This window comes from Engystomops pustulosus, chromosome 3 (assembly GCF_040894005.1).
Source record: "Engystomops pustulosus chromosome 3, aEngPut4.maternal, whole genome shotgun sequence".
NCBI lineage: Eukaryota > Metazoa > Chordata > Amphibia > Anura > Leptodactylidae > Engystomops > Engystomops pustulosus.
Window position 1 is genome coordinate 132558796 of NC_092413.1, and position 14318 is coordinate 132573113.

At 38.9% G+C, this 14318-nt stretch overlaps 1 protein-coding gene across 1 annotated transcript in view; it reads left to right on the plus strand.

Annotated features, from left to right (window-relative positions):
• COL9A1 (collagen type IX alpha 1 chain) overlaps positions 1 to 14318 on the plus strand; it is a 104666-nt gene that overhangs the window by 19912 nt on the left and 70436 nt on the right. Inside the window, exons 6-12 of the mRNA XM_072142181.1 lie at positions 1533 to 1616; positions 3986 to 4006; positions 5149 to 5223; positions 5397 to 5432; positions 5515 to 5577; positions 13248 to 13301; positions 13823 to 13858. Of these exons, the coding sequence (XP_071998282.1) occupies positions 1533 to 1616; positions 3986 to 4006; positions 5149 to 5223; positions 5397 to 5432; positions 5515 to 5577; positions 13248 to 13301; positions 13823 to 13858 (369 nt within the window). The remainder of the gene's footprint in view (positions 1 to 1532; positions 1617 to 3985; positions 4007 to 5148; positions 5224 to 5396; positions 5433 to 5514; positions 5578 to 13247; positions 13302 to 13822; positions 13859 to 14318) is intronic.

The following is a 14318-nucleotide window of genomic DNA, read 5'->3' on the forward strand; positions in this document are numbered from 1 at the left end:
AAACCACCTAAATGCCTCTAAAGAGATGGAGCTTTCGCTCACAAACAGTACTCGTCATTAGAATGTGAACACAGCAGAGAGGAAAGTTGCTGAGGGTCTGCCGACTTGAGTTCACATCAGTCCCCTGGTGCATTTAAAGTGAAGCAAAAAGTATTGACCTTAGGCACACCTAACGCAATGTGCATGCACCAGTGGATGGACCCATACTTCATTCAGTGGACCTCTGGCACCTCTACCCTCTACCTTAGATTCTGGAGACTGGTGGTGATATATTGAATAGGTGAGGGACCCTAAATCTCAGCCTCAGAAAGACATGATGGTATGGTCCCAGATAACTTGGCACGTTTCCCTTTAAATTAAGCCTAACCTTTTAATAACCTTTGCTTAAGTCAAAAGTACAGTGTATGAACATAATGATCGACATTATTATTTTGGGTAATAGATGGACACAGGCTGTTATGGTGTCTCCCATAGACAGCACACAAAGGAAAAGTGAATATGCACCATAACCCTGTCTTGCTCTCTAGTTTCTGTATTTGCCTTTGTTTTTCCTCTCTCATGTTAACTTCTCTATAATCTCAGATCTCTATGAAGTGCAGTCTATCATGCCGTTGAAGATGGATTCAGTTTAGGTTTAGTTTAGTTGAGATGTCAGTTGAGGTGGGAGAGTGGGGTTGGGGGGTGGTAGCGGTGGAAATGCAAAGCAACAGATAAGAATAGGAATAAGCCCTTATCTTTGAAAAGACATATGACATAGTTTGGGCCCTTAAACCAAGGTGATTCACAAGCTGCTGTACAACACTTTGATCTCTTTGGAGGTCTATCAATTTAAAAGACATCTACCATTACATTTAGGAGTGGTAGACTGTCCCCAAACGGATACTTGTTATCTTAAGGATGATGGGGGACTCCTGCTGGCATGCTCCGGGCCGTCTTCTATAATGAAATACCGACTTATAAAATATATGCAAATGAGCTGGAGGCGCTAACCGCTCTACTAGCTGAGCGCCTCCTGGCTCCATCGGAATCTAATTTAGTCATGCCCCTTCTGTTTTCCCCTCCCATGTAGGCCACAAGCGCAGCAGACAGCCGGTGATGTCATCCGCCTGCACGAGGAAGGTAGCTACTGCACATGCGCGAGATTAGCAGACAGTCATGTGACGTCACCGGTTGTCTGCTGCCCTTGCGGCCAGCCTACATGGGGGGAGGAAAACAGAAGGGGCATGAATAAATTAGATTCCGAAGGAACTAGGAGGTGCTCAGCTAGCCGAGTGGTGAGCACCTCTGGCTCATTTGCATAGGTTTTATGCATTCATGATTATGGTTTAGTTAAACTTTTGATACTTTATTTGTATTTAGGCTGCAGACTTGAAAAGACCTGGTATTTTGTTGTTGGTGTGGCTTTATATGACTAGATGCTTAGAAATGTGTAAAGTTCAGACACTTGATTTGCTTCCATTCATCAAGACTTGTTTAGCATAGCAAATATTACATAGCAACTAAACCTGATACACATTGGTTTTCTCCAACAGTTTGACCTTCAGTGGATGTTAATTCATTGTGACCCTCTAAGGCCTGAGAGAGAGTCCTGCACAGAGCTAGAAGCCATACGAGGGGTAAGTGTAAGTTGTAAGATCCTTAATGGGTATAATAAGACCAACCACAAGTATGTGAGCAGGGGTTGGGCTGAGTATTAATTAAATAAACAATCTAATGCATTTATGTGTGGGCAAATGTGTTTGAACATATGCATTATTTTACCTACTGTTCTCAAATAAAAGACTTTCCTTAAAGTTCCTTACCATTGCTTCAAAGTTGCTTCTCCTGTCAGAAAGCTAGTTTTAAACTTAACAGCTGAGTGGGCAATGAATATCAAGATTTAGTGGATGTATTGGAGATGAATTTTAATATATACATTAAAAATGGTGGGCCACATTTACTAAAGCCCCCGTGCCAGTTATCTGTCAGATTTTGCATGTTTTGTATGTGCAACCTGCCTGCACATGTCTTTAAGAAGTGTTAGTGCCACATTTGTGTAGCTCGTGACTCATTTGTGTCTCAGCTGCACTATACCCGATGTGACACATTATTTTGCACTGAAAGGGTGTTCTGGTCAGGGACCGTGCACCACATTTAACATGCAGAGTCTGACAGAATTGTGTTGCATGCCCCATTGTTAACGGTGCACAAAAAAAGTTGGTGTTCTCTGTCGGAGCAGTGCAGAGGGCGCCAGATTCATGAGGAATGGGTGCCACAATTCGCGAATCTGGCGCCCTCTGTTCAGTACACAGCCAAACTACACATAGCATGTTATAGCTATTGTGCAGGTGAGGGACAGCCTACTCTGCTTCTAGGCATACCCCTCTTCAAACCTCTCCACACCCACTCTGCGTGGAGGTAGGATAAACAGGAAATAACTGCAATTCCTGGTAATTTGCAAGTAATTGTGATTATTTTGGGTAACAAGCCCTGATAAATGCCCCCAAATAAGTACAATTCAGTAAAAAATGTGTAGTATGCTAGATTCATTCATAGTTTTAGATGTGTTTGCACCTAGAGGTTTCTAAGCAATGCGAGGGGAAGGGGCCGGGTGAGGACACAGCCATGTTGGCCAAATGTATCATTAAGTTCACCTGTTTTCTGGCGAGCATGATGAGTGAATTCCATGACAACTTTGAGTTGCACAGGTTGTCAGAGCCTAATTTATTGAAGGAATTTACCATATAATAAATGAATCTAATGGCTCAGACAGCGCAAAATAATCAAGGACAATGTACAAAATATTATAATATTACAAAATATACCAATCTGGTAAGCTTGCTAAGTACATCACACTAAGTTTAAGTGCTAAGTTCTGTTCGCATCATATCCATGGCTTACATGTAACACATACATTTGATCTATGCCACTGAACGTATGATCCTTACCACATAGTTAAAAAGATCTGCCGCTAATGTTGATTGTTGAAAAAGCTAACTATATTTTTAATTACAGAAAATATAATATATACTAGCATGTGCTTTATTTTGTCAGACAGGTTTGTTTAATAAAGGTCTATGGGCAGGTCAAAGGTCAGACCAGTTTCTTCCTGCATTATTGTTGAATGCATAGAAAATGTAAAGTGAAGAGAGCTTTATGAAAATGCATTGATTGTAGAACTCATTGAAATTCCATGTTCACATCAAGTTTTGTTAGGTGTGGACTTCATATGGGAATGAGCACAACTTTCATTGTCTCTACTGTCAACCATTATTTATGAATGGGAGGGGGGAAATTTATCAGTTGGGATACAAGGCAGAGTTGAAGGACCCCTTATTTTTAGTTCAGAGAGGAGTCATTGTAACCCAGCTTTGCTATATAAAGATATAAATAAAACTGCAGTGAACTTTCCCTGAGAGGACAATTTGTATAAGTGACAATGTCCGCTAAATGTGCATAAGTAGAGGGTCTGGTCATGTAAATTCATAGAAGCGGTGGCTTCCTGATAACATGTGGGTTACAAGGTGACTGCGTGGGAATTTCATATTGGGCCAATAAAAATGAAGTATTATACCTGAGTGAAGATGTTTTTCTGGGAGGTCAGTAACCCTTTCCAGGCAGTAATATGTAAATGTATTAGTAGTATTGAATTACAGTTCAAGCTTAGAGAGGAAGGGTTAAGGGATCTTCACCATCCCACAGCAAAGGAATCCTCCAATCATTACTGCCCTCCTCCCAGAACATTAATAAACATAAGGATGTGAGTCTTCTCCTGGGCTTACCTTGCTACTTGTGTTAGCTCATTCACTTGGGGGATTTACTTGTGGGTCCTAATATTGGACAAGAGCTAAGGATACTGCGTTTTCTTCCCTGGCCATAGGTCCCACTATGGCTAAAAGTGTCAGGGATAGCAGTGCCCTTCTGCTGGTGCTAGTGTTACACCTCATCAGCATCTCCTTAGCTCAAGTAAGTGTTAACTAACTTCCTTCATTTGTCTTCCTTCCAGGTTACCCAGGTATTGATACAGGTAAGAGATAGCTTTACTTTAGTTGTAGAGGGCTAGTGTTTCCAGATGTATCAGTGAGTCGGTATTGTGTACTTCCAGCAAGGAAAGTGTTAACTGATGTGTCTGGCTACTTTGTAGAAAGTTTACAAAACTGTATACCTGCATTATGCATGTGCTGACTGCTGTGTAAATGATACAATGTATGTGTAAGGGATTGATATTACACAGTGTTGTTCACTTATTAACAATCATTACTGGTTAAGTAGACTAAAACATTTAGCTAGTCTCCCCCATGAGCATGCCAATTACATGCTAATTAAACACAAGTTTCCTAACTGGGACAGTGATGAATCTAACATGGATAGCCTTACAATATACACCAAGTTATAGGAGTACAGTACAGGGATTTATGTGAGCAAGGGGTTAAATAGAGGCAGAGAGAAATGAAGGTGCAATAGGTTAACAAGAGGGCAGGGGGTTAAGGTATGGCAGGGTTTATATAGACACAGAACAGGAGGCTTACTTATACAGGGTGAAGAACAGATAAAGGGTACAGTATGGGGTTACATTAATACCTGGTGAAGGGAGGTGCATGAGCAGGTTCAGGTGGTAATAAACGCTTAATAGGGAAGCACAACATAGGATTTCAGGGATGTAGTGAGAGTGCAGTGTGTAGTGCAGAAGTTCAGTCAGTTCACATCCAAGGGGATGGACTTTCAGTCACCCACCCCCTGCTTTCCTGCATACAGAAGAGGGAGGCACAGGAGAGACCTCCACCTCACAATGCCCTCTTTGTAGAGCCCCTCACAGCCACTGTAAAAATAGATGGAGAAAAAAAAGAAGTTGAAAACAAGAAAGCACATTCATCCTGCCTGCAGAGGCTGAATCCTGAACACACCTCACTAGCAGAATATTTATTAAAATATCATATGTAACCTGTAAATGATCCCTATTTAACATGCTGCCATAATGAACTATTCCAGATTCCATATGAAGATAAATATCCTACAGTGCAACAACAGCTGTCAATCAAATGATGAAGAATTATTAAACTATGACGCTAGAATGCATTAGATGTCATCTGATGCATGCATTGTAGCAATCTACCAATAGTTGTATATATACAACTATACAATACCTAATTCTTCCTATTGTTTTATCAGAGAGGGCCCCCAGGACCCCCTGGACCAGTAGGACCACCTGGGACTTCTGGAGTTCCTGGCATAGATGGCATTGATGTGAGTATCATCAGGTTATATTCTATCATTTAGAAACAGGGATCACCTGTAATTCCTTTTAGTAGAAGTAGTTACATCAATAGTAAGACTCATTTTTTTCCTGTAATCTTTTGCCTCTCCTCTTGAATATATTTGTCAATAGAAATGAATTTTCTGTTCTTCTTTTGCAACAGGGAGATAGAGGTCCAGATGGTCCTCCAGGCCCTCCAGTAAGTTTTCTAAATGTCTAAATTTGCTTTTTAATATTCTGTGTCTTTTCCAGTTGCTAATTGTGATATTTTCTCTTATGAGGGTTTAGATGGGGATGCAGGCAAACCAGGATCTCCCGGGTTACCAGGCGAGCCAGGAGCCGATGTGAGTACAATCTGTGTTACAAGGTGTTTATGGAGATGTAGAGGCTGTATTAGGGGGAGGGAGGTCCCTGTAGACATCTCCTCTAAGTCGATTAAGGATAGAGGGCTTGTTGTCTGCATATAGTGTTGGAGAGGATGACGGGCTCTTATAACATGGCAGAGAGTGTGTGAGCTCCATTCACCAAGAAGAACAGTCACAGTGTTCTCTTAGACTTACGTTAATGACCAGGTAGTAAGATCGCAGTGCCTATATAGATTTTCTAATCCAGGGAATGCCATGTGTTATTTTTATGTTGCACATACAGAGCAGAATCTGTCATTTGGTACAGACACTGAAGACTATTCTACACTTGGCAGTTGCTGATACTGTATAGTATGTCTGGAGCACTATGAAAGTTTTGTTTCTGATAACTATTTCCAGATAAGATGTACATTGCAAGAGAAATAACTTATACCTGGTATTCTTCTGTATTTGAGAAACTTGTAAATGGCCTGGGTCATTGGGTTGTCCTCTTCTGTCTAGTTGCTAGTTGTCAGTTTTATTCTTCTGATACTTGAATGGTTGTGCACACAAATACTGTGTTATGGATGCATCTTGCCTGTTTTTTCTGGCCCCAACATATGGTTTATGGGAAAGCTGGGTGGCAACAATAGTAGCCCTTGGAGATAACTAAAGAAACTGAGGGACACGTACTACCTACCTGTACTTGGTGCTGTCATTATAATGACCAGGCAGTTTTGTGATGATGCCCATATTAGTTGTCACACAGCTTTCCAGGAAATGATGCTGACTATAAATGCTTTGTTGCAGGCTATGTGATTATCCATTAGTATACTGATGGCTGTCTAGTCATGTACATTCTGATGTATAAGGAATCCTGTCTTACACATGATGCATTTACATATGAATGACAATATTCTCTGTATCATAGCAGACATTTCTATGTGACTTTATTTGAGAAGTCGTACAGCTTCCAGCATGACAGCGTCATGTTTGTCATGTTGTGCTGATGGAGTAGCTTTATACAGGATATGTTAGGCCTGCGGCTGGCTGTAATTATTACAATTACAAGTTATGGATACACAAGGTTGATAGTATGTGAAACCTTAATGGCTTGTAGCCTGAATATGTTTCTTCAGTGGCTTTTATGATCGGGAACAAAATTTAAACATCATTTTTTCATGAGTCTTTGGTATTTTTGTGAGCTCCAAGAAAGAACGTCCTTGGAAACTACTGTTCTAGATATAAAAGTACACATATAGCAGGGCTGAATTTGTTGCTCACCTTCTGGGTTCCACCTTTTTCACATATTAAGCTCTGCCATACTTATATGATAAGGAGAAGCATTTATAATGTTCCGGTTTTGTTAATTAGGACTAAAAGTTCATAAAACAAATCCCTGGATAGAATAAAAACATTTCCCAGAATCACATGGAACACAATTAAAATTCCCAGCATGTTGTAACACTGTGCAGTGCCCGTTAAGAGACTGACCCTGGCCTTGTCATTTCTAATATGTCCCATTTTCAGCACTTTGGCCTTTAGTAGTATGTTACTTCCTGTTACCTGTTGTGGGTCACAGTGTTCCCATTCTTTGATGTCTAATAAAGCTTCAGCCCCATGGAGGGAATGTATTTGTACAATGAATCACTTATAAAGCTTCAGTAGTAGATTCAGAAATGCACAAACTATTGTTTACTCCATGCTCTGAAGTTGTAAATATTCTCCAGGAATGTGTTAGTCTTCACATGTTTAAAGAAAGGCACTGTGCTGCCCCTATGTGATATAGTGTCCCCCTAGAGAGATTTCACCATTGAGAAACAAGCAAAAAATTGTTGAACTTACATGATACATAGCAAAGCATATCAAAATCTCTCAATCATAAGCAAAAGTTAGGGTTTTCATAAAACAAAGTATAGATTGTATTAAATGAGTTAAAAGGGTAAAATATTGCTAACGTACCCTTAGGATGGGTTATCATCAATTTCAGATTGGTGACTTTCCAATACTGAGCACTCCCCAGCCCGCCACTTCTCATTTACTGATAATCAGGAAATGCTACAGGAAGAAGACAACTCAGTTCTGAGATTAGTGGCTGAGACTTAAAGGGGCTTTCCCATTATATCCCCTAACTAATCCCCTAAACACATGAATCTTTGATCATACAGAGAGAGAGACTACTGGAAACTCCTCTATTTTCAACTTAATGGGTGACTATAGGTACCCCTTAGTGGCCATGTGATGCAGACATCTGTCGTTGTCCTATGAGCTGTACTGAATGTCCCATTAAAGTCAATGGATAACGGAATTAGTTTCTTTCTATCCTCCATAGAATGCTATGGGACACTGGATACAGCTCAAAGGATGTTTTTAATGTTGCAACTCCATTTCACAGGGCAGACAAGGGGGACAAGGGGGACTTATAGTATTTGCATAGGGATCCCAGATTAAAAATGATTACAGAAACAATGTAATTGTACAGAAATAAAGACAGAAACAATCAGTCCCTAATTGTCCTTTATACAAGCTTCTTAAATGGTCTTGTATAAATCTATGAAAACGAAAATAGCAATGACCATTCTCATGTTGTTTCTCCATTTGTGAGAGGTGGGGCTTATTTATAGGGGCAGGGCTTTGAATCATGCACAGTTAAAGTAATCTACAACTGAAGTATAAATATGGAATTTGTGGACTTCTAATGAGGAGCCACTTTGCTGTCAAATGGTCATTATTTGTTCTTCTGCCTTTCTTTTGCATATGTTGTCATTCATTTTATACCAATCTTCACTTATGTAGAAAATTGTCTGATTCTTTCTCTTTGTTATAGTATCTTAGTTTCACTAATGCAGTATACTGGAAAGATACGAGAATGGGAAAGGAACAGAAGAAAAACACAAAACTTTGTATTTTTGAATATTATGTTGCATGTAAAGATTATGTACATGTTTGATCAATATGATAACATGCTGTCTGAAAAGAAACACAGGGTAACACATTATGAAGGCACAAAGTACCTTCGGATATAACTCAACACTGCCACTTCATATATATTGATGTTTTAACAGCTGCAAGTAACTAAGTAAAGCCATATGGTGTCAGCAAAAGCTAAATCTACTAAGGATATGAGCTAGTAAACTAAACAGAGAGAATTCTTCTAGTGCTTCTTACATCTGATGCTCATGTTTACAAAATTATTTCAGGAGGGACTTTTAAGGGAATTTTTCAGTGCAAAAGAAAAGTACTTTATCCTGTAGTTTTAACTCTGAAAGTTAGATCTTTTAAATCAGGATATAATAGAAGATAACATGGCTACAGAAAATACCTCCAATACCTCCACTACTGACAATAGATAGTTATCGGTTATCGGCATCTCTTAACTGCAAGGAACATGCCAAAAAGCTCTCCATAGGCCTCAATGAGAATATTGCTGCCCATGGCCATGACACCGCTGTAAATTGCTCTAAATGCTATTACTAGGTCAGCCCCTATAATCATAGAAAGAAAACACAAAAAAAAATAATACAAAAAGAAAAAAATAAGCATTAAGGATTATTTTGATCTGGTTTTCAATTAGGTCTAGAACTAAAAATGGTGACACTTTTTTTCTCTAAAACAAAATGCTCTTCTATTGGGCTTCTATAGTACATTTATGCAGCAATTAAACTAAAATTAGGCAGAGCTTGGTTGGTATGAACAACTTAGATGGTCACTAACTTTTCAACTACACCCTAATTGTTCAATACCTAACCCTAAACTAGTCCCACCTTTTTGCTAGCCCCCATTTATAGTGCCCCCTTGTCTATAGCCCCCTCCTTATAGTCTCCCTTTTTCCATAGCCCCTCCCTTTTCTATTACCTCCTTTATAGTGTCACCTTTTATAGCCACCTACCTTTTCTGTACCACCCTTTACAGTGTCCCTTTTACTGAAGCCCCTCCTTATAGTGCTTCCTTTACTGTAGCCCCTTTATGGTGCCATCTTTTCTGTGGCCAACTTAAACTGCCCCAATTCCTTCAGCCCCCTTCCTTATAATGCCCCCTTTTCTGTGTTCTGTCTTTTAAGAATGGGCTATATAAAAAGGGACCTGATAATACTTTTTTAAATAGCCCAGTACACACAGATATATTGGTAAGCCTCAGAAAGGTATCACCTGATTTCTTCATTCTTCTTCTGCTCTCTATGGCTAACATGGTTCAAGTCTACACATAAGTGGGGGTAGTGAGCCACCACAGCTAGACTTCCACCCTACAGTTCAGACAGAGAGTATGAAATATTTAAGACACAGAGTACATGAAGAAACTACTAGAAAATGAATACAAGGTCTGAAATAATATGATCTCATGGTCACAACATTGATGGGTTGGGGTCAGACTCTCTACCCAGTCTCAATGTGATCTGTTGGGAATCAGCATACTGTTAAATGCAATATCCATCCTTGTTGGTTGTGTTACAAGAATGAAGTGCAGACTAGTTGCAGATATTTTATGAACAGATTTGTAGTTAAAGATGCACTGCAGATGATGCATGTCCTGGATTCTTTGTACTTCAAAGTGTATCATTTCTTCAGAGCTTAATTTGTGTGTAGTGTCTTCATTTTCCATTAGATGGCACTCAGGTTGTACGCTTCCCTGTTCCCTATTGCTCGGTTTGTTCTAGTCTTGTCCATGGTAACTGGTCTTTTGAGACTCTTCATGTTACTCATCTAGATTATAGATATTTCAGTTTTTAGACAACAGTGATATTTGTTATTTTTTTAGCCGAGTTCTCTTACTTGTGAGTTATTTTTAAAGTTTATTTGATGACCTTGAGCTTGTGTCAGGAATACACACAATGTGGTATAGATATGCTTGACATTTGGGCTATTTTGGCCATATTTTTCTCGAACTGTTGTTCACTGCTCTTCTACTGTTGACTTTTTTTTCCACAAATATTATATTTGATTGGTCAATGTTAGCATTCTTTGCATTATTAATGTCTATTTTACCTGCAGTCCCAGTAAATTTATGTGCAATTTTGTGCAAATACAATCTATTTCTCTGAATGCAGTCGGCAATGTAAACACAGACTATTTCCATCCTGGTTGCCATGGCAAAGTCACATGTATACCCCTCTATTGTATTTTTTTCTTTTATCCTTAGTGCTATCTAGGTGTTTTCTATTATGTAATATAGTAGATGCATGTAAAGATACATTGACTCCACGTCTTAATATGGTTAGAGAGCTTTCATTTTGGGCCAGGCAGGTTCCTTCTCAGCACCAAGGCCAACTCTAAACTCTTAGGTTGGCGTTACTGCAACTCTGAGCAATGATCATTTTGTTGAACTTTGTTAGGATCATTGTAGCAAGGCTTGGACTGCCCATAGGTGAATAGGTGGATCCTTGGTGGGCCCTGGAGCTAGGTTGTTGCCCAGTCCTTATATGAGTAGTACATGACAAGATATCATCTCTGTACTCCATACAGATATACAGAATTTCAACTTTCCTAAGTGTTCATATTATTATATGGATAGATAATGTAACAAACTACCCGGATTATTTTTATACACTGTAGATGGATGACTGAGCTTACGTGTACATTTACCAAGCATTGGCATATTGTGCACCCACACTTGTTATTAACCCCATCCCCCAAATAGCACCAGGCTCCAGTCACCTTGCAGCATCTTTTTGTTGCCTGAGGTATTCCTACCTCACAGAACAATAAGCCTTAGTTAAAGGCAAGAGACATCAGGTTAGTGACATGACTCCTAAGACCAGAGCTGACTGTGGCAAGGACTAGGAAGCAAGCAATTATCACATGACCAAATTTTCCTGGTTGAACCTTGGCAGATTGCAGGGGCGTACCTTGAGGGGGTGCAGAGGTTGCGATCGCACCCGGGCCCAAGAGGTTTAGGGGGCCCTTATGGTGTCACTTTCCCATATGAAAAGACTATTACTATAAACAAAAAATTAAAGTCGGGGGCCTGGCACAGAATTTGCACTGGGGCCCATCAGCTTCAAGTTACACCACTGGCAGAGTGTAATACGACCCCTATAAGGGCAATTACATTTATAAGGCTAGGTCCTCAAGGAGTCTTCCTTGAAATAAACAGGATACTATGGCAAGGCATACAGTAATTTTTTTTTCAGAGAAACTGGCAAAAAAATGAAAGACTCCATTTTAGTCATAAAGGCTTCCATGCCGTTGCAATGGATGTGTCATTAGCTTGTTTTTTATTCTTGCTCCTACAATTCAACTGAGAATATAACCATAGAGGAATAAACTAGTATGCTGTATATTATATTCTCAGAGCTGAGTTTAGGGATACTGTTTATCACTACCTACAGTAATTGGGCATTTTATACTGATAAAGGCTTTGTCACTGGTTCATTCTAATCAGTATAGATAAGAATTCTTTGGTTTTGGCAGAGGGGCTACAAAAATTTTATCTTTCAAGCTCAGTAAAACTCCGTAATAACTTTTTATATCAAAATTAATTTACGAAAAAATGTATACAAATATTTAAAATATTCACACATTCCATAGTATTTGCTAAAAATATAAATAAAGTTAAAGAAATCCCCAAATTCTTCTCATTTTTTAGCATTATTTTTACACCACTGGCACGTTGAAGCATTCATTATGACACATTAAAATTTCCTTTTGCAGAAAAAGAGAATTGTCTAATTTATGTAGGTTGTTGGTGCACCCAGAACATTGGCTTCACTCCTGGACACCCTCCCTAGCGTATCTCCCCCTACCATCCTTGTTTAGTGTTACCCCCTCTTTGATACTAACCCTCACTCACTTTACCTCACATTGCAATGCTATGTATTGAAATCCGTCGTATGCATGACTTGCCAGCACATGCACACTGAGCCAGTACTCATGTGCTGACTCATAACTAGTGGGCATAGCAGTTGCCCCGTTGGCTAGTAGTTGAATTCTTGTGTATTGGAAGTAGTTTACTGCTGCACAGGCATGACCTGTGCTGGATTTCAACATTCAGACTTGCAATTTCACGGCTAAAAGAGTGAGGATGATTTACAGGGCAACGCTGTAAAGAGATAGAAGTAAAGAGTTGCACCAATGAGATGCTCCAGCAGCAAATCCAAAGGCTCAAGTGTAAAAACGAATTTACATAACCACATTGCCAGAGGCTTAAAGCATTGTGTGGCACGGTAGCCTCATTTCAAAGGGATTTTTTAGTCATTAAAAAGTGTATCTAATAGAAATTTACATTCCATTTTTTACTTTTTTCAATAAAGTTTTATTTTATGTTACAGGGCTTTTTTTTTACAGAAATTTAAAACATATAAGCAAATTATGATGTTCAATTTTCAAGATCTACCAACAAACCTCTATTGATAAACGTCTAAAAATGTAATCTTCTACTAAAGATAGGCAAAAAATGTCCCTGTTGAATCTTTTGCCAACCACTTCCTTCTACTGGGGTTAAGTTTCCAGATCTAATGCTGGAATAAAAGGTGTAAATACACTGTGAGTCAGTGTCAGTGGTGAAGGCAATAAGGTGTTTTCTGCAAAAAATATCAGGTTATTTACCTAATTGTGATTTTCTCTATATATTTAATTCTGTTTACTACCCTAAAACTTTATTCATGATTTCTTCAGGTCTAAATGATGGAGGCCATAACTTACATGTGATATGGTTATTCTTGTTTTTAATTACAGGGACTGACCGGACCTGAGGGAAACTCAGGCCCACCTGGACAAAGAGGTCAAAAGGTAGGTATATTTGGATTCTATTCTGAAGGAATTAAAGACATTTAGTTAATAGGGTCCAGTGAACATGATTACCTTTCATCATGGGGCAGATTTGTCAGAGCACTGAATTCAGTTTATCAGAACTGAAAAATTGTCACCATAGATGTAAAACTAGAATTTATATGAATTTACTGCAGTGCAAATTGAAGTAAGCCAATGTTACATACAAGTGATTAGTGTTAAGTAGGATAGTCTCAAATTATTTGTATTTATTTCCATTCTCCCTTTAGGAGTAGAACATGAAAATAATAGAATTAATGCGATAGTGATGCTACAGTCCGTTGGGCTTGCGTTCTGGTGTCTATTATTTTACTGGGAAAAACAAACTTTAAAGAGCATTTAAATGGCTTCAAATATATTCTGGTAGTGACAGTTTATTAGGTGATTGTCATTTTTGAGGAAACATTACACCTGTTGTTATGTTGTGTTGTTTTTATTCATTACTTTGTACTGTAACTAAATACTTTTTTAATGTTTTTTAGGGTGAGCCTGGATTGCCGGGTTCTCGCGGTTTGTCAGTAAGTTACATTCCAGCAATTAACTTTATCATTCCATGTCTAAAAACACCTTAACATGATTCAGGGTAAACTGGGAAATGATGACTGCATGTATAGGAATAGGAATCTATTAATACTATATTATCCACCATGGTATTTCTGCAGCCCTTCTTAGTAGATCTGGAAGTGATCTCCTCCTGGTCAGAACAGTTTAGATTATGTCTGATCTGGCAGAGATTTCAGATATAGTCTCTGGGGTTTTCTGGCATAGTAGTCCCCACAGTTAATTTTTTTTTATTACTGTACAAAACAGGCAATGTAGAATATGTGTAGTTTATCACTTGTTGAAGTCATTATCTTACAATGAGTACAAAGCACACAGTACAATGTGGTTGTCTAATAATGGCGGTGAATTTGGAATGAGTGTTAATATGCAGCAGTAGACACATAGATGTCTGTCAGAAAGTGACAGTATAATGCA